This window comes from Chelmon rostratus, chromosome 16 (assembly GCF_017976325.1).
Source record: "Chelmon rostratus isolate fCheRos1 chromosome 16, fCheRos1.pri, whole genome shotgun sequence".
NCBI lineage: Eukaryota > Metazoa > Chordata > Actinopteri > Chaetodontiformes > Chaetodontidae > Chelmon > Chelmon rostratus.
The window spans coordinates 4227547-4248239 of record NC_055673.1 but is presented as its reverse complement, the minus strand read 5'-3'; the positions used below and the strand labels follow the sequence as shown (position 1 = coordinate 4248239).

Below are 20693 nucleotides of genomic sequence, written 5' to 3'. Positions count from 1 at the left end.
TGACTAATCACTGCAGCTGTAGTTTAATTGACAATATTGTTAAAATGTTACATAGCACCTACAATATTGCCCATCATCACATGACAATGTATGCACAGCTGACCTATAATATCCACGTCTGCTCTGTATCACTGATTCATCTACCTCCTCCTCTCTCTCCCCTCCCCCTCCTCTGAATCCCCTTCACACCTCTAAGAGCTGGTTGCCATCATCCCTCCCTGCCTCCACCCTATCCATCCATCCATCCATCCCCCTCCAGGAATGTTATTGTCTGACTAAAGACTTCGATTAAAAAAACGGAGAAGAGGCAGAGTGAGGGAACGTCAGACTAGGAAGGAGGGAGGAATGAGGATTAGCAGAAAGAGGGGTGACAGACGGGAAATCCGGGAGACCTGCTAACATGGAGGAGAGCAAGAGAGAAGCACCCTCCCCCCCTCTCTGCCCCTCTTTTATTATCCCCTCTTCTCCAAATGCTGCCATGTTTTGCAATTCCGCATTAGACCACGCTGACACCTAAGTTACTAAATCAAATTCAAAGTTTTTAACCCAAAACAATATAACAATATCCAATTTATGTTCTAAATGAAATTTTTAGTTTTGTCTGCTCTTTCCTCTTTAACAGTTTTCCTTCTTATGGAGACTGCTAAATTTTCTGAATCTGACTTAATTTCCAAACACACATGGACATCTTTAAGATAGCTGATAAAGCCCAGAGTGATGTAACCCTGGCAACAACTGGAAAAGGCAGAATACAGGAGACTGATCAGGGAAAAAAAACAATAACAAATATAAAAAACAGTCAGCAGTGTGAGAATGTCGACTTGGCAAAAATATAAAGTGGGCATTAAAGGAGAAGAGGGGTCTCCAGCCTTGCAGGCCACAGGGCTCTGTGGGTGAAATCTGGTGATTAAAGTGTGCAAAGACCCTCTGACAGATGGAGCAGGTCACAGAGAGTGGGACATGCCAGGTCTCTCACACACTGACATACTTAACAGCAGAAAATGATGTGTGCATTTACATTTATAATCACAGTCACAGGCATAATGTATACCCCTCTGTTTAGGTATGCAAGCTTGTGCACACACACGTATGTGTCTGTGACGTATGTATTACTATCACACAGTCAACTATCAGCTTTGTATATATAGTGACTAAACTCAAAGAAATGTCATTTAGAGAGCATCTTGCTTCCTTATTTTGCCAATATCCTGTTGAAAGACAATATGAGGGTATCAGGATAGAGGGTGTTGTATTTTGTAGTTTTTTTCGGAAAAAACTACAAAATATTATATATAAAATATATAATAGCTGCGACCGCGCATGCATCCATGTATTAACACACATACACAAGCACACAAACATTTAGAGCCCTTTTAGCCTGATGAACCTGAAATTATTCAAGCTTCTCACCCACCATCTAATCTCTTTGACATGCCTATTGATCAGCCACTGTCAGGCCCCGGAGCAATCGGGTCTGATCACTGACTTCAAACAGTGCAAGATAACCTCTCCAACACAAGACACACACAAACTAAGCAGAAATCGATACACTTGTGATCTGATACCAGATTTGATATGAATGGCAAATAAGAGCATATCTTTAATGAGGTCAGTGTGACGATAATGTTTTTGTGATCGATGCTAATAAAGTGAATAAAAGCTCTATTAATGTGGAAATTATTCAACTGCTGATGATGTGAATGTTCGTCGAATGAGCTCAAATAAATGCTTTACTCAATTAACCAATGGTAGTGAGAGTGTTTCTGATTCATCCGTTATCCGTTATGAGACAGAAAATGAAAACCCACACAACCAAAACACACGCATTCACACACACTCTGAGCGATATTCATGCTCATACAGCCTGCCTTGCCCACAAGATGTAATTTTAGAATTTCTCAATTAGGAGCAAAGCCTGTTAAGAGAAGTAGCTGGAGCTGTAAGAGATTAACAGCAGCTCTGACTACTGACCTAGTAAAGACAGAGAGGAGGAGGAAATGAGAAAGAAATAATGAATATAAAAGAACAGCAAGAGAATGGAAAAATTACATGGAGACTATAACAAAGAATTGGGAGGCAGGAAAGAAAAAAAACAAGGATGAGATGAAGATAACCAAAAATGGGGACGAAAGAAAGGCTTAAAAAGTTATCAAATATGACAAATATGAAAAACAAAAACTTGCGTCCCCTCACCGTTTTTGGTCTGGAAATAGTGCATGAATGGAGAGAGGAATGAAAAAAGGAAAGAGGGACAAAGTAAAGGAAAGAAGGAGAGTGTGTCAGGAGAATGGTATGATGGAGGTTTCATCAAGGACAGATAAAAATAAGATGATGAATCAGAAGCCCTTACATTCACAAGATCACACAGACTGTACTGTAGAGGGTCAGGAAGGGGACAGTCAACATTAGCACCTAGCCTGACATACACTGTGTAAAAATATTACCAATGTGTATTACAACAGCGATAACCTGAGTAACTATTTGGTTATTTTGAGCAACTCTGGCCACATTGCTTAAGCTATTTAAAGCAGTCTCTCAAATACTTTATTGTAAGAGCACCTAAAGTAGCATCAGCTTTTGATAAAAAAATAAAGACTCCTGAACAATTTTTTCAAGAAATCTAACTAAAACAGACTAATCTGCTTATGAGTCAAACTAGCAGATTAGTTTTTTTAGAGTTTTTTTTACTGTTTTGGCTTGTACATAATGGGAGTTGAAAGGGTAAAAACACAAATGGAAAAGCAAAATATATTTACAAAATTTAAAACAACTGAATTTCACAAGATGCTGAGAATCCACTATAACCTCTTTGAAGAGGCTAGTTTGGGAGCTGTTATTTCAGGGAGACCTTACAGGAAACACTAATAAAAATGTGACCCTTTACGGTCACCATGTTGTTATCCATCACCTAAAAAGATCCCTGCGCTCTCTGAGAAGGTGGGTGGAGGGAAAGCAGGAGGACATTACAGCTGACACCAAAAAGGCAAGAGGCTTACAGAGGGATTGTTGGATTTTAAAAAGGCTTTGTACTAAAAAGAAAGGCATTCAAAATACTGCAACCTGATTGCAGCAACTGTGAGGGAGTACAGCGCAGAAGTGCAGTGTTTTATGTTAATGGCTGCAGGTGCAGAATGAATCTGAACTGCGACAACTGTCAGGTCAGGAACGTAACGACAAAAAGTGAGAAGACTTTCAACTTACTCCTTTTTATCTAACAGCATCTGTTAAATAACCACATTTTATATTTCTGAAAGACAGTCAAGGTTTATATTCATCAAGAAATACAATCAAAAGGCCACGCTTCCTACTAGTCCATGATGCCAGTGCTAAGCTGAATTACATAAGAACCACAGTAAACACCCATAGCAGTAGCCTCAGTGGTACAGGCCGAACACCACAGAGATGTGAGGGGATGGATCAGGCCACTGTGACGGGGGTGTACTGGTTCCTTGCCATGGTGTTGGTGTAGTAAAATGGATGAATGGGATTAGGGCTTGGCTCCTACTGGGGGGCTGTCTGTGTGACGTCCCACCAGGATGGACCAGATTACCCTCACAGCCTGATTTGAATGGCAAATCCTCACACCACCTCACACGCACGAGCTCACATACAAACGTGCAAACACACACATTAACACAAATGGTTTATGGAGCGAGGTTTGTAAGCAATACACTGGGAAAGGGCATCAAGGTAAAGTGGACAGAGGCACACTCAACACAGACTCTACATCAATTGGGGCTGCAACTAATGATTATTTTCATTACCAATTACGTATCATATTCTTATCAGTTGTTCAAACTAATAGAAACCTTTGTTAAAAAAGTGAAAAATCATCAACTCATCAATCACTTCATCTTAAGATGCTTGTTGCCCAAGGACACTTCTTGAAATTTCTTGTTTTATAGTCCAAAACTCAAAGATATTCAATTTATCTGGTAAATACAGAAAAATAGAAATTCCTCACATTTGAAAAATAGCCTTTTTGATGAATGACATTTCACAATTACCAACTTAAAGATTAATCCAGGGTTCCCAACCTCTCTGGCTGGGGTCCCTTAAATTGAACTTACATGATCTCACAATTTGTTTCCAGCTTTCCTTTTTTTACTTGTCTCGTGACCACTTGTATTTACCTTGTGATCCATTGGGGGGGGCACTGACCTCGAGGCTATGAACCACAGGACCATCTACTAATCGTTTCATCACAAATGTAAGATAAGTTTTATACTAACATTGATGTTTAGATGAGAAAACCTGTGGTTGAGCCATGTGTGCCACATGTATTTTGAGCACAAACATCTTCCTTGTTGTTTTTCCTGCGTCTGTGTGTGTACACCTGCTAAGTGGCCCAGCTCCAGTGTGTGACCTAGTGTCCCACAGTGAGTGTGCAGTCAGCTGAGAGTCACAGGCTGAAAGAATTGGAGCAGATTAAAAGTCACCCTACCTCTCTCACAGTCACAAGCCGGGGTCGACACTCATAGCCACTCAGCACATCCTTTCATCTGACAGGATTTAAGAGTACAAAACACTTCCAATTGGCTGGGAGTGACATTTCACACAGTCATTAGGGGGCTGGGCAACAAGGAGCATGTGGATCTCTTCTTCCTCCTAAGATACTTAAATGGTTAATAAAATAAAAACAATTTCCATCTCTTCTCTGAAACAAGATCTTAGAGGAACTCTATCAGTTAAGAGAGCTGTAGGAGGAGTACGCTAACATAAACAAAATAAAAAGTAAAAGAAACCAGTCAACTCTTTCTGCTATAACAATCAGTTTCTATTTGCTCTTCCTGTGTCTTCTCTTGCTAAAAGTAACATTTGTTCAAACCTCCAACATTACCTGCCCTAGGCATCAATAGAGACTAATACAGCTGAAGCTTTTCTCATGACTTTAGTAAAAGATATAAGGGCCAAACTGATTTTAAAAAAAAGAAAGAAAGAAAAACCAAATATATAATCTGGTTCATTCTGCTTTATTTAATCAATCTTTAAAATGTGCCATCATTTGTATCATCTTGGCTATATTCTTGTTGACTATTTGTCTGTTCCTTCATTTTCTGTCAGGCCTTTAGGGTTTTTCATTCATCTGCCACTCCATCAAATGTCTGTGTGTGTCCCTGATAAAACATGTTAAGACATAAGTATCAGGTTTTCAGCTATGCAGAAAATGCAGATATATAGAATACAGTATTTAAAAGATGAAGGCATTGTGACTCACATTGCTCGCCCTCTCTCAATCTCACTGGGATAGAGGCTGATTGAATAACATCTATCTGAATGACAGGATGATTGATTGACATGGGGTGGTAAAGATTGTCTTCTTAATCTACCAGCAGCTTCTTGCCTTCATAAGAGGCAAAAGAGTTGAATAAAAATGAAAGAAAACTAATTTATCCAGGACAATGGATATGAACAAGCAGAGACAGGGAGACATGAGAAAAAAAGTGTCATGAAAAGAAATATAGAGAAAGAAAAGGGAGGAGGATAAGATGTGAAGGAGGGTTAGAGAGCGAGATTAATCCAGAAAGACAGAATTGGCATCAGTGGTTTAGCCTCGCCTCACAGTGTAGGCCAATGAAACAGTAAAAAGACTACAAGCTAATCTGTGAATTAGCAACCAAAGAATATTTGAAAATTTTCCAAAAGCACAAAAACTAATTCTCATTATGGAGGCAAGGAAATAAAAATGGGAGAACAAGCAAAGGATTACAGAGAGAAAAAAAAAAAGGGGGGGGGGGGGTGCAGTATACCCTGAAGACAGATGATGCCCTATAAGAGCCAGAGCTGCAAACCAGCTATGCGTGTGTGCATTCGTCCCATTCCAGCAGTGTGCAATCGATGCTTTCTGCAGACCGCTGTCCCCTATATTGCTTTTAGAGCAGCATCCATGATTAATTTATTAACCACCTCTCTCCCCTAACTTGGTTTATCTTGACAGCTCTACTACATTTTACAGCCCTCACACCCACACCCACGAACAGAAGCAACAAATTTTCAGCAACAGATATACGAAGAGATGACTCTCTTCAGCAAGACTTTGTTCACAATAACCCAGCTAAATTTGAAAGAACTTGTGACGGAGATGATTTAGTTGTTCTCAACAAGTTTTCACAAAAACTGAAGCAGAAAATAGTGATTTGATCCCTGCTTATAGGTGTTAACCATGTGAACTGTATTTCCTGCTCTGAGACATCAATCAAATTATTATTTTATGATAAATCCTTGTCTAACAAAATGAACATGAATACCGGTTAAAGACAACAGCTGTGCAGCATAATTGGCTTTATCAAACATTTCATGGAGTGGCTTTAATGTCAACTGAACATGGCTTCATAAAATTATAAAATTGTTTCGTTGTTTTCTAAAAGTTCAGTTTTACCTTTCCATCTGAAAAATCAGTGCCAGCATTTTCAAATATACGTCCACTCAAGACAGCTTTTTTTTTTTTTTTTCCAAACGCTGACTTTGTATGGACCGAGCAGAGAGGAAAAGATGATTTCAAATTAAGACAGCTTATTATAGGCACTGTGTGAAACTGGATCTGATCATGTGTGTGTTTGTGTGTCAAATAGCTAAAAGCAACAGCAGTGTGTTCCTCCTTCTGTTTCCTTGTGGAGTCTTATTATCGATTCAAGTCATGGCGCAGCTCCAATGATCATGCAGAGTGTGTACACACATACACAGTGATATCATGCATTGCAACATTTACTGATGTTCTTGACCTATTTTTTCCCTTAAAATGAATACATTCACTGACACACAAACAGAACAGCCAGAGTTTCCTCTCCCCTTTGCCAGCAATTACATTAAACATCCAGGATGCACCAACAGAGACTGGACAAACATTCCTCTGCAGTATCAGTGCAAACTCCGGGAGCTCTGACAACCGCCTCACAACACTGTAGAAAAGTAATAAACGATGTGGGTCAACCACACAGCCTTCACTGTTACAGTCTGTCATGAATACAGGCCCTGTGTGCTGCTGACAGAAGAGAAGGCCACTGTTCACACACACACACACACATACACACACACACACACACACACACACACACACACACACACACACACACACACACACACACACACACACACACACACATTTATGCATTGAAGCAAATGTTTCCCACTTGCTGGCTGCACGACCATTCAACTCAATTTTCTCTCATGACACACACACACAAACACACACATATACAATGAAGCTCATTGATTATTTTACTAAAAATCAGCTGGGTGCTGGTTATGTAAGAACCCTGAGGGCTAAAGTGGGGAGAACTGCTGCACAAACAGAGAGAGAGAGGGGGGAAATAAGGGGGTGAAAGAGAGAGGAACAGGGAAGAGAGGGGAGGAGAAATATGACAGATTTACTGCATATGAAGATAAAATGTGGAGAATGCAGGAGAGACAGCAAGCAAGAGGGATCTGATTTTGACATTGAATCACTTTTGTTATTTGCTTACTCACTGCAAATATGTCTATGATACTATCAAAATGAGCATTAAGCACTCTTTCCCTTTGTTTGTAGTTTTGTAGTTTTGTGTTAATAGGACAAGTATTTGAAAACTTACAAAAAAGTTACTGTTACTATAAATTACATGAAACTCATTATTGTTAGGGATATTTTTCCCCTTGGTGTTGAATTCAAATCCTGTCCTTTCATGGTGTCCATTTAATTTGGGTGCTTTAATATTCTTGTAAGTATTTTTAATGTTGAAACGGTTTAATATGTGTCTTGATATTTTCCATACATCTCATGTCCATTTTTTAATGCATTTACAGCAAGCAATTTGTCGCAGCAGGGTGGATATGCCTCCCAGCAGAGCCATGAGCTCTGAGAGCATTTCATTTCCCTGAATCCCCCCACCCCCCTTGCCTCTCCCACAACGAAAAGCATTGCAAGCTTTCATGCTCGGTCTGCATTTGGTTTTCCCTGCTGCAGCTCTGAGAGCGTTTGGTTTTCCTGGCGACACAGTCAGGTGCTGCTGGAGAGTGTGACAAAACAGGAAGCAACTAGGAAAAGATGGGAAATCAGTGAGGGGAGGAGGGAGGAGGCAGGGAAAGAGAGAAGGAGAAAGAGAAGAAGGGAATTCGGAGATAATGAAATAAGCAAGTGAGAATGTGAGGAAAATGCAGACGAGAGGGAGGGAGAAGGCAGTAAAGGAAAAATCGATACTGAGGAGGGAAAGTGGGCCATGACAAAGAACGAAGACAGAGGGAAATTAAACACCTACTAGAAGCAGAAGGGATAAAGAATGACATCTTTAATATCATGAGTTTCACTACAGGTAATAGTTTTCCTAATAATAATAAAAACCACTATAAAGCCTTGCAGTTCCTGATGTGACAGCAAAACAACTGTAGATGAAAAATACTGATCGGGAGGTGATTTGCGAGACACAGAGAGATTGCACTGGATGAGACGGAGGAGGAGGAGGTTGTGTTCTTGTGGACAGAGATCTACCGTGAGAGGAGAGCAGGATCGAGGGAGTTGGAAGGGAAAACTAGGCCACGTGGAAAAATCCAGCTGTAATGATCCAAATGAGGAACTGGCCAATAGCTTGCATATCTGCCTTTCTTCTCTCTCAGTGTCTATCTTTTACTCTTTCAGTTTAAAATTACATCTCTCTCTCTTCTCTGATACTCAGTTAAGTTGTTTTGTCTTCTATTCCACATTGTCTTTCTACTTCCCACCCCTTCCTTTCCTGAGACAACCTCTCTTTATCCCTCCGTTTTCACTTCCTTTTCCATCTCTTCATCCTCTCCTTCTTATTTCCTCTAGTAACAGAGAATGCTCATCCGGTAACCAGTTGTGGAAGCGAAGAACAAATTCCCACACATCATCTACACTCGATATTTTGAGATCTAATTTTACCTCTAAATGGGTCACATTAGTCCAGTGTGACATTTCTCAGGCACAGGCACAAAGATAGGAAACATGACAGGCAGGCTGGGATAAAGATGCCATATTCAAAGCAGCAACAGATGCACTTCAATAGGATTCAGGCTGCGGTTAGAACAGCACAGACGTCCTTTGTATGTCCACAACATAAAAACACAGATCTGGAGAGACAGGAAGAACTGGTCAGCGGGTCCTGGCACTTCCTGTATTCCATGAAAATGTGGGACATCAGCAAACATTCAACTCGAAACGCTTTGTCCTTGATTCACTGCTACGTATACCATCTTAGAACACAGTCACATAGTCAGAGGGCAGCAGGAGGCCTGAGCTGCCAGAAGTTGACACAGAAGTCTGTCTACAGGCCAGACTGATTGGTTACAGGTGTTAAGCATACGGGGAGAGCATCGTGATGCCATCTTCAGCAAGATCTACAACAGCGTACACCCTGCTCAAACCAAACACACACCCACACACACAGGATACAGGATACAGGACCGACAATGCCCGAGACATGGAGTTTATCCAAACTGAGAAAAAAGATCAGATTTGAAAAAACTGAATTGAAATAGAAGCAGATTTTAGATATACAGGACAAAATGAATGCACTTTGACAATTTACCGTATCTAATTGCTCGCCAAAAGGTTTGCCTCTCAAATATACACACATCCAGACAGCATAGACATACGCACAGTTTCTAGTGTCTATATTTGTAAGGGGCAAGTTATGGCTGTCGGTTTCCTGGCCATCTTGTTCTTCTAAATGTTCAATTGTTCTGTTTCCTTCCAGGCTTCCTGAGTGATATTTGGCTCTGAAAGGACTGTCGCTGGCTGTTGTGTACCTGTCATGTTTGAATGAGCATGTTGCACTTTTTAAGATGATCTTAAGCTCATGTAAATGCTATTATACTTGTCTAATTAGGATTACTAAAAAAACAGCAGAGGAGCAGAAAACCAATGTGTTACTTGCACTGCACAGTAAGTACGGAGTTACTTGTGTAAATATAATGTTCATTTGAATGTTTCTGTCAATCTGCCTGAACCATCTGGTTTTCCACTGACTCAGAGTGTGTGCATGTGTTTTCTGAGTTAGGTCCCAGTGTTTTTCCATATATGACCTTGTCACTATTGCCTTAGATATCCTGTCATTGTTACAGAAGTTACTCACAAGCACAAGTACACACACAAGCACAAACACGCACAAACACCCTACCACCCTTGTGAATGATTTAAGATGGATCAAATTTACTTGACTCCAGTTTCAGTCAAGTGATGCCGCAAGCAGGATGCCAAGTTCACATTTCTCTGTCTATTCTTTCTGACAACTGTTACAAGTGACTCACACACTGCTGACAGAGTAGAGAAAACTCACACACATATACAGGATAGTGGTTTATGGGGTCAAGTTCACTGCAATACGTGAAAATTGCTGCAATCCAGACTACCAGGGGAGGAAGGGGAAAAAAAGAGAACTAACAATGTATAACAAAATGAATGAATGACAGGGTAAACTTGATATCATCCAAGACAGTAGGTGTGCTATGAGTCTTCAAAGAGCAAAACATGATTAGACAGTGACATACTGCAGCACTAAATCCTATTGTTGTGGAGTGACTCCAGAGAACACAGGACCTATTGGGTTACAGCCTCATTATGGCACTGATGAAGGAGATGAGTGTGATGTTGACAGAACAAAGAGGTATAAGTCCAAAACCTGCAGTCTTGGGCCAGAAAACACATATCAATCTAAGGATATCCTACTGCAGAGAAAGAGAGAGAATGTCATATCGTTGACACATTCTCCAACTGGAGGCAACTGGAATAGATCCACACAGTATCAACAAAGAAATCAACAAAAACGTTCCTTTTTGCAAACTAATCACTGTCCGACCACTTACTCCCCAATTACGGAAAATAACATTAATCAAAATGAGTTGATCAACGAATCCATTAGTCCACTGACAGCTGTTTTGTTTGCTGATGGTCAGCCAAGCAATCTGAAGACTTTACTTTTATCTTGTGGGGTATTTGATATTATGCAATCAATAACTGATGATTAAATAAATCACTTGGTGTAGACAAAATGTGTGGCGATGCTATGACAATGATAATGATTGTGTAGAGCTACAAAAGCAAAAAAAGAAAAGGTTTCATTCATTTAGTGTAACTTATCAATTGACCACACAAATACGGTTTGCAAATATAAATAAATATAGAGGTCTGTGAAGTCTTGTCATTCTGTAGCACATAGGCTAGTATTAATGAATCAGCATGGGATCTGAGCATATTCTTGCACAAAGTTTACCAAAGTAACATCTAACATACTGACTGCACCTGCCAAATGAAAGGACCAGCAGTGGACATGTAGCGATCAACAAGGCCAGAGTTGGAATACTGAACTATGATCAGTATAGGACTAGGCCTACGTCGAGCTCTACTTAGATTAGAGTGCTTATGTTCACTTCCTTTCATCGCCTCTCTCATGGGAAACACCTCCTCTAATGCCTTATTTATTTATCAAAGTAAAACAATTGTGCTCACAGATAAAATTGAACTGTGATTGCCATCAACAAATAGCACTCTAATGGAGAGCAAAAATTTGCTACAGGCTGAGAAATGGACTGCAGTTCTGCCTGCTGCTGAAGTAAACCCACTGAAATTACAGTGCTCTGCAGCACGTGAGAGAAAGAGAGCAAGAGAGATTTTATGGAATTCCTTCTGCCTTCTGAGGAACTTAAAACACCTTTACCATTTAGATTTATTTTAACATTAAACTGGCTATTGATGCCAGACACATAAACACAAATCCCTGTGTGTTAATATAATACAGACCTGGGCCTAACAACATTTGTTTTACCAGCTTGAGTGGGATTTGTTACACAGAACAATGAAGTCAATGCCAGAAAGCTAAAAAAAAATAAAAATAACTCATGCATTATAAGGGAGTTAGAATACTCTGTCTGCATATTATTGCCCTGATACTGTTGAGAGCCACGTGTCTGCAAGGAACTGCAAACAACAAGAGCTGGGCAATGTGTTGCCATAGCAAAGATGCTAACAAACTGTGACTGAAACCATCTCCTCAGCTCCTCACCTCTGTGATTAGACAGGTTTGCTGTACAAATACTTGATGTTGGAGGATAAAAGAACTTCAGATGACATGAATGTCCTCATATCCGACAGTGTCTTATTCTACCTGTCTGCCACATACACACACATTTGTCAGAAACACACAAGGCAAGCTAAGTTCCAAACCCCAAGGAGTTTAGTTTCATTATAATAATCAATAATTAAAAGCCACCTCCTTTTCATCAGTGCCAGCATCACAGATGTGACCCGAGTCTATTGGCTGTCAGCACCCCCATCCTCTCCCTCACACACACACACACACACACACACAAACACACACACACATAAACTCTCCACCCCCTCTCTGCCACAGTCAGTTTCAGTAGAGGCATTCATTTTTAAAGCGCCCCTGTCACTGGGATTATAAAACAGCAAGTCTCAATGCTGGTGGTAACGCCACTGCTGCAAGGGGGTAACAATAAAAGAGACACACACAGAAAAGATCTGCAGTATCCCAAGAAGAATCACTCTGTTTGAGAGGGTTTGTTTTCTCATTTTAATGTGTTTTAAAGCCCCATCAGACACGCTCAATCTTGCCACTGACTTGCAGAGCACCAGCTGTGATATTTACAGGATAAACAGCAAAACACAAGGCAAAACATTAGGCCATGTGGGGAAAATTCCCTGACGCTGGCAGGCAAGGGGACTTTACAAAACTGCTTCCTCTGGTGTCTAAAAAGCACACAAGTGATTACAAGGGAGTCAGGGCATACAATGTGCCCCTACCCAGTGCAATAATGTGGCAAAGCTAGAAGGCCCGCTTTGTTTATCCACATTATCAACAATGAAACAATCCAGATTATGAAACTGGCAGACTGGGCTGGCTGTCTGCCCAAAGAATAACTAACACTTTCAAACACACACTGTGACCTGTGTGAGAGGTGTTCTCATCCGATTCCTTTCAAAACACTACCAGTCCTACGATATTCACAGAGGGACAGTCACCTCATCCAATGGCTTCAGTAAATGATGCTCATTTTTGGTTTGGCTGAGATCTGATATCTTAACTTTACTGTGTGTTTGTATGTATCATCCTGAAGAATAATAAGGTTCTGTTACAGTGCTTGTACTCCCCCCTTTTCCCTTTACCTTTATATCTCTCCAGCACATCCTCATACGCCTGGGCGAACTCCTTCTCCTGAGAATGGTTTGTCGGCAGCAGACCCGGTATGAAGCCGGCCATCGTGACTCTGCAAGCCGGCTGGCGTGTAGAGAGGGGTCGGCTTGCAGACTACCGCAGTGAACCGGTCCGCTGCTACGCGTCAAGACCCCAGCTCTGGATCCTTCTTGTTGGCGTCCAATCCAGCAGCACCTTGTCGGAAATTAGTGATGCATTGGCGCACACTAAAGCCCGGCAGCTCACTTCCAAGCAGACAGATAATCCTTAGGGATACTTGAGAGAATAAAAAAAGGACAACAAAAGCCTCAAGTGAGGGCGCACTTATGAAAATAGAAGACGCGACTATCTACTTGAGTGAAGGTTACATAAATGCTATCTATCCATTATCGTCGTCTGCGTGTGTGTGCGGGAACACACAGTCGCATCGCTCGGGTTCTCGTCTCCGTCCAGTCCCTCCTTTAATATTGGCTTCCACACGGCGACTGCTGCTTTTTGAGCCTCCTATGTGTGTGAGAGAGAGACAGGGAGTATATCCTACGCACCCCAGACGAGTGTCCGTAGAGGGGGCAGTGTCTATTTCCGTCCCCAAATCGGCGGATCTCCAGGCGAAACCGTATCCGGACTCGGGCTTCCTATCCCAGGCTGTGTCGGCGTCCTGTGGATCTGAGGCGAGCCGCCCGAGCTCCCAGCACGCTTCCCAGCCGTAATGGCCGCTACTATCCGAGGCTTTGCGGTCTCTGCCTCTACGTGAACGTGTATGTCTATGCTTCTCTCCCTCTCCCGCTCATGTTTCTCGACTCTTCCTGCGGTGGCTGCCTTCCATCCCTCTCTACCGGCCACGCCAGGAACCTCCGCCACAGGAATTTCAAGAGCCGGTGGGGAAGAGCCAGCTAGCTTACATGGCTGTCGGTGGAAAATGGAGCTGGAGCGCCCCCAGACGGTGGCCACGGCTCGGCGACAGGTCAACATGAAACCCCTGACCAGGCCAAAAAATAGGCTATTAGCAGTTATGCCCTTATTCACTACATCACATGTGTAATTTGTTCATAAGCTAACTACTTACATTATCATTAAGGGGCTATTTCCGTTATCTTACATCGCCGAAATTGGCGGTCAGCATCCAGCTCTCACCTTCAGCTGTGGAAATTCATCATTCGTCTGGTTAACTGGTGCGAAAGAGAAGTTTTGGTCTGTTTATTTGGCCTTTCAATTATTGTATAATAGCTTCCATTCAGACTACCATCGATTAGAGACTAGATTAGAGACTATTTATCAAAGAACCTGGTGAGAAAGTTCATGAAAAATGGAGAAGACAAAATGGCGGATATAACGTCTACGTTTGGATTTGTTTAAGGTGACGGATTAAAAAAATAAAGACGAAAGATTAGGTGGCTGTGACACTATTACTGGACAATTAGTTCCTAACATTACTACACACAAGTGATAAATTGTAAGGGAAAACTTGAATAAATGAGGGGAGAAACAAAAATGTACAGTACAGGCTCCCATAACTGTACCAAGTAATGGTTTGGTCCACTTGTCCCCTCAAAGGGAGGAATCACTTCAAAGTAAAACTAATTTATTCTGAGTGATCACTTCCATGGTGTGACGAAGGAATGACAGGTAGTCTAGTACAATTTAGTTTTGGAATTAACTTTATGTAGAATTGTTGTATAAAAACAATGGCAAATCCATGAAGAGTAATCAAATGACTAAACATATCTAAAAAAAAACACCTGTTCAGTATAGTTACACTCTTATGCAAAGTGCAAATATAGTAACAGAGCAATATATGTCATATAAGATGTAAACAGAGGTCTTTACACCTGGAATTTGTTCAGCAGTGCGTCTGCATATAAAGAAGTTTTGGCTGTGGATGAGCTGAATTAATGGAGCACACTGCCATCTAAAGGCTAACTGAATCTCTATTACGAGACAGCTGTGGCAAAATAATTCAAATCCGAGTGAAAACCTTGTTAACAGGCCACAGACACTGATCTAAAATCAGTGCTACCAGAAGAAATGTATTCACAGACCAAAACCATATCAGGGCACACTGATACAAAGCATAATATGCTCAATTTATAAAAATAAACATATATGCACACTCCATTTGAGCATTGCTGAGAATAAAAACCTCCTGCCACAAGTCCAGTTAGCCTCTGTGTTTGACTGCAGTCATCTATTGATGTCAGGTGAATCTGCCAGAAGTCTGTCCTATGTTACCGAGTGAAACACAGCCATCAGTGGATAATCTCAGCATGTGATCATCCTGAGGTCAAAGCCTGTAAAGGGGCCTCATTGAATTGGTCCAAAGATTATGTCATTTAATCCCATACAGACATATAAAGATGACATTGAAGTGAAGCACAATGTTATGCCCATGCAGCTCTTAGCAGAAACTCGGTATATTTCTTTTGCTGGAATGTGTATGAATGTTTTCAAAAAGCGGACAGCTTTCAAACCAGCTGAGTTTCAGATCCTCTGTGTGTGTGCTGGAGTTCCTGCTCCCTGGTCTGTTTTTCTACACCTAAACCATGTAGTTCAAGGTATCTACAGTCAGTTTATTAGGTACGCCTGTACAATCTAATACAATCCAATGCAACTGTTCTTCCATAAAGGCTACTTTTGTGATGCCTTTACACATGCGTTTACAGTTTTTGACACTTTCAAAAAGGTGAAATTAAAGTATATATTTTAAAATCTACTTTATTGCCACAGTATTAAGCAACAGGAACAGAAACAGGAAGCAACAGCCAAACATAATTTTATATGTTTGAGTTTCACTATTAACCTCTTTTTCTTTCTAACTGAATGTGCCAAAGCAGCATATGTGTGTATCAGTGTGTGCTTGCATGTGTATAAAATGCTGATGGCCTTTCCAGTGTGTGGGTCACTGCTGCTGAAACAGATCTGGAATCAGATATTGAACTGTGTATATAATCATTTCCAGCATCTATGCACACACACGCACACACAGGCTTACACCTCTAACAAGATAAAACAGAAGATGGGTATAAAGAGGAAAGGTTAAAGAAATGAGTGTGTCAGTGATTAAACCAGCACGGACAACACATGCTGCATTTCTTTATCAGTAGAAATACCATGGGTTCAAGCGCAGACACAAACATTTATGCTTTTCCCCTCCCTTCCTTCCTGTTAGCATTGAATCCCAACCTTAGCATATTACCCAGAAGTTAGCAGCCTCTACCGTCCTCCACACTGCAGAAATCTGAGAGAGCGCTTTGCAGCACAAAACAGAACGTCTGGTTTAAAAAAGAAAACCTTTAACTTAAAATTTAGAGCTTGTTTGCTACAACAGGAAACAGTATGATTATGAGAATTGTGCTCCAAATTTATAACTGTACTAAAGATATGTCTTGTCTGTATTCTCTTCCCTCCTTTCTCTCTTCCTGTGCACCATAGTTTTCCTCACGTAGTCCCCTTTGTGTCTCCTCACCCTGACTCACCCCTCTTTACGGGACTCACATATCACATCAGCCACGCGTCACTGCAAATACAAGCAGACACCTTAGAGATCCAAATCTGGCTCGCACGCACTCACATACGCACACAGTGTTCAATGACAGTCCAAGTAAGGGGGGTCCAAAAGGTTCAGAGCCGACAGAGACACACACACACACACACATAGAGTCATACAAACCAGAGAGAAGTTGTGACCTTGTTCCCAAGGTCCCAGTAGCATTAGGTTCCAGTATACTGCAGGACATTTTTTCCTCTATAACTACATGTATCATGCCACTAAAGTGGAAGCAGGTGATTTTAATGTCTTTTAACTGGTAGCTGGTACCATGATAAACAAAGCAGGCGACATCTATGTACAGAGCACAAGGGGCCCTCTCAGAAAAGGGCACGACCTGTCAACTTGTAGCACGATTATATCTCCGCCTAGTGGTGGACAACGGAAAATACTCTGATTTAAACTTGCCCTGACTGACTGTAAAAACTTTATTTCTTGTCATTTATGTTCTTCCATTTGCCCTTTGCATGCTTTCATTTTTAATCACCTCATGATGCCTATTAATGATAAATAAAATACTAATCAAAGTATTAAAATGTGTGTGTATGTTTATTAATGTGTGGCTGTTAAAAATAAGAACTGAGTGAATATATTGAGTCATCTCTTCCTCTTGTCTCTGCTGCTATCTGTAACTCGCTCTGTTTTCCTTCTGCAGTGTGTGTCCCCCTGTTTGTGTATACGCTTGCATGTTTGTGAGTGTGTGTTGTTGTGTGTCTGTGCTGTCATGCAGAGTCCAGCTGCACAATGAATGTGCTCTATGAGCCAAAAGGACATGCAGTCCTAAACACATCAGCATGACCAACGCCTCAGTGTCAGAGCTCTGCACCATTTCTTAAACTTCAGCTTCAAAACAATAAAACTCTCCACACATTCACCCGAAAATGTTTAACATCCAGTTATTGACATTTGAACCCATTTCTGACCCTCTGTCACTTCCATGAATGTCATGAAGGCAATTAACATGTGCAAAACAGCTACAATGAAAGGTATTTCTAACATCAGACATCTGATTATCCATGGCTGCATTTTTGTTAGAATTACAGGCAAATAAAGCAGCTCAGCACCCTGAATGAACAGGAGACTGAATGAAATTACTGTAAACTGTGTGACTCGGATTAGTGTATTATATGGCCTTATAATATTTAGATAAGATTCTTCACAAAGTCGGACTTTTGCCTTCAACATCCTGAAATAACTGCAAACCCGACTATAGTTTAAAAAGCCAATGTAAACATTTCAAACATCATCAGAATAATGCACGCATAAAATCCATAGTTCATTCAGGAATGCAGATAATGTGACGCCTGCTGTCCATGAAATCAACGTGTAATCAAAGTCAGTGGTGTTTCAGCAGGGAGCGTCACATTGTAGTTATGAGGAGTAAATGGGATTTTGTTTAAATCTACTTATGTCTTACAAACACGTCTCATGTGATAACCCATGTGATTTCAAAGCACACATGATTTTTTAAGGTACTTTCATAGCCTCATTTTTTAATAGCATTTTATTTTATTTGCAGGTTAAACTAGCATGCTCACTTATGTCTGCAATTTAAATCTAAAAGCTTTCACACACACAAAAATAAACACTTCAGAGCAGCACTCTACATCACAGCCTGTGAAAACTGCCGCACATCTTCTGCTGTTCTGAAGGAGTTTAGTCAGGTCTGAGAAAACTACCCAGGTGACATCACTCAGGTATCTGGGCTTTGTGTCGAGATTGAAAGATGTGGACATTCACCAGACAGGACAGGTTTAATGAACGATGTTATTTATGGGCATTATGGGAAGAGTAGGATCCAGTGTTTTTGGAGCTTGACTCGTAAAAACCAGGATATGAAAGTATTTGTAAATAATAAATCACCAAGAGTAAAAAAAAAAAAAGAAAAGCGTTTTGAACTTAGTTGCAGGTTTTCTCTGTATATCCTGTACAGACGTTTGAACTTCCTCTAAATTGATAGTTTGAATATGACTGACTGAAAACTGGAGACTTCTATCTTAAACAACACACCTCACTTTGTTCTGCTTTATCTTCTTTTTTAAACATCTCTTTTCTCTCTCTCTCTCTCCACATACCGTCTTTCCCTCAGTTTCTCTCGTCTCTCATTGTCTCCCTTTTTTTGCCTTTCAGTCACTTCCTCACTTTCTTCACATCACATATTTTAATGTTTCTTTCCATCCATATAATCTTGTCTTTGTTCCCCCACCTTAGTTTTCTGTTTCTCTCTCTCTCTCATTCTTTCTCTTTCATTATCGGCTGCAGTTTCCCACCATGTCAGAGTTTAGCTGTGTTTTTCTTTCTGTTTTACTCCCTCAACTCATTTCTCTTTTCCACTCTTTCTCTCAGAGCTTCGCTGGTTCAGTCCTAATCCCTCTTTCTGTTGACCGTTCTCTTTCTCTTTCTGTTTTATGACCTCTTTAGTTTAAAGTCATCATTTCTTTCCCTTTCTTTTCCCCTCCTCTTTGAACCTTGTCCTCTGTTTCCTCCACTCCCTCCATCCCCATCACCTCCTCCCCCTCTTTCTCCAACTCTATTTCATTCCTCTCTTCATTACTTTTAACACAGACACTCCTCTCTCTATCCTTTTGCAAACTCCCTCCTCTTTTCTCCCACTCCAAATTGAAATTCTCACACTTTCCCTCTTTCACTATTTGTTTTGCCCTCCTTTTATATCCACTGTCAGTCTCTCTCACCCCCGTCGCCATTGCTTCTCCTTGCCTTTTATAACCATGGAAACAGAGGAGACCACGTCGCCATGGCAACAGGGGAATAGCCTGGGCTTTGGGCCAAGGCTTCCTTTCAGCTGCCTGTAGAGAAAGAAATGTGGAAGGAACAGCAGCAGGCGGGACTGTGGACAGCTAAGTTACATGCAGGCACAGACGTCTGGGGTCCTGATGCTCACGTGCAAAAATTATCACTGCTGCGATCTGACACACACATGCATACACACAGTCAGATACGGTCCATCACACACACTCTGTCACATGTCGTCTTTCCTTTTTCATGCCTTCCTGTGAAAATGCTTATTCAAATACCCCTTTAGTCTTTTAATATCTCAATTCTCTGCATAAATCATCTTTTTTCAGCATTATAACCCCTTTTATGCTTAAACTAAACCAACCAAAATATATACACATATACACACACAGAAATATATGGTCATACAAGTCTGAAACACTTAACAGATGTCATAATGTGCTTTACTTTCAACATCTTTGCTGACATCATCTATATGGAGAGAAATTAGTCACTGATGACAAATGTGCATTTCACAATCCACAAATAAAACAAAACAAGATTTACAAATGTGTAGGACAACTTTGAGTACTGTCATATATGCATTTTCCATTGCACAAATATGGGCTGTTGTGTTTTCCACCAACACTTAAATGCAACATGCAATTGTGGATTGGAGGCTGTGAAAAGAGTCTCAAGACTCCATAAACATATCTTATCTAACGCACACATATCAGGTGGTCTGTGTACACACATCTGTAAATAAATGTAATAAAAACAACAACAAACATTTACATGCACATGAAGCTTTTTTATGTTATCAGATGAATGAACTTGAAGTTGGAACCATACATTGAATATTAATATTTATTCAAGTTGTGTGTGTTGTTATGTTTCTTCAAATGCTTTTGCGAACTCTCACAAATCGAGACTAATTTCCCTCCATACAGCTCCAGCTCACTCTCACTTTAAATTGTAATTCAAGAGGTGAATCCCCAAACTCACATAAACAGAAAAACCAGCAGCTGTTGGGAGGTTTCATTGACATTCATGCTCAGCAGGCAGGCAGAGCAGTCCAGAGAGGCTGAATAACAGAGTCCAGTCAGGACAGCAGCGTCTCTCTTTATCCTCTCCAGTGTGAATTCAAAACTCATCTCTCCACAGAGCTCCTTGTGTTTGCACCCTCTCCTTCTATCACTCCTGCCTCAACTTTCTTCTGTCTTGCAGGAAAGCAACTTTTTCCTCCTCTTACGATTATTTCAGCACTT

The 20693-nt window shown here is 40.8% G+C and overlaps 1 protein-coding gene across 3 annotated transcripts in view; it reads right to left on the bottom strand.

Moving 5' to 3' along the window:
- The window catches only part of macf1a (microtubule actin crosslinking factor 1a), a 201362-nt gene extending 187694 nt beyond the window's left edge, over positions 1–13668 (bottom strand). For all 3 annotated transcript variants that reach the window (XM_041954924.1, XM_041954925.1, XM_041954926.1), the window contains exon 1: positions 13118–13668. In XM_041954924.1, the coding sequence (XP_041810858.1) occupies positions 13118–13211 (94 nt within the window). In that variant the 5' untranslated portion in view covers positions 13212–13668. The remainder of the gene's footprint in view (positions 1–13117) is intronic.
- Positions 13669–20693: the final 7025 nt, after the last annotated feature.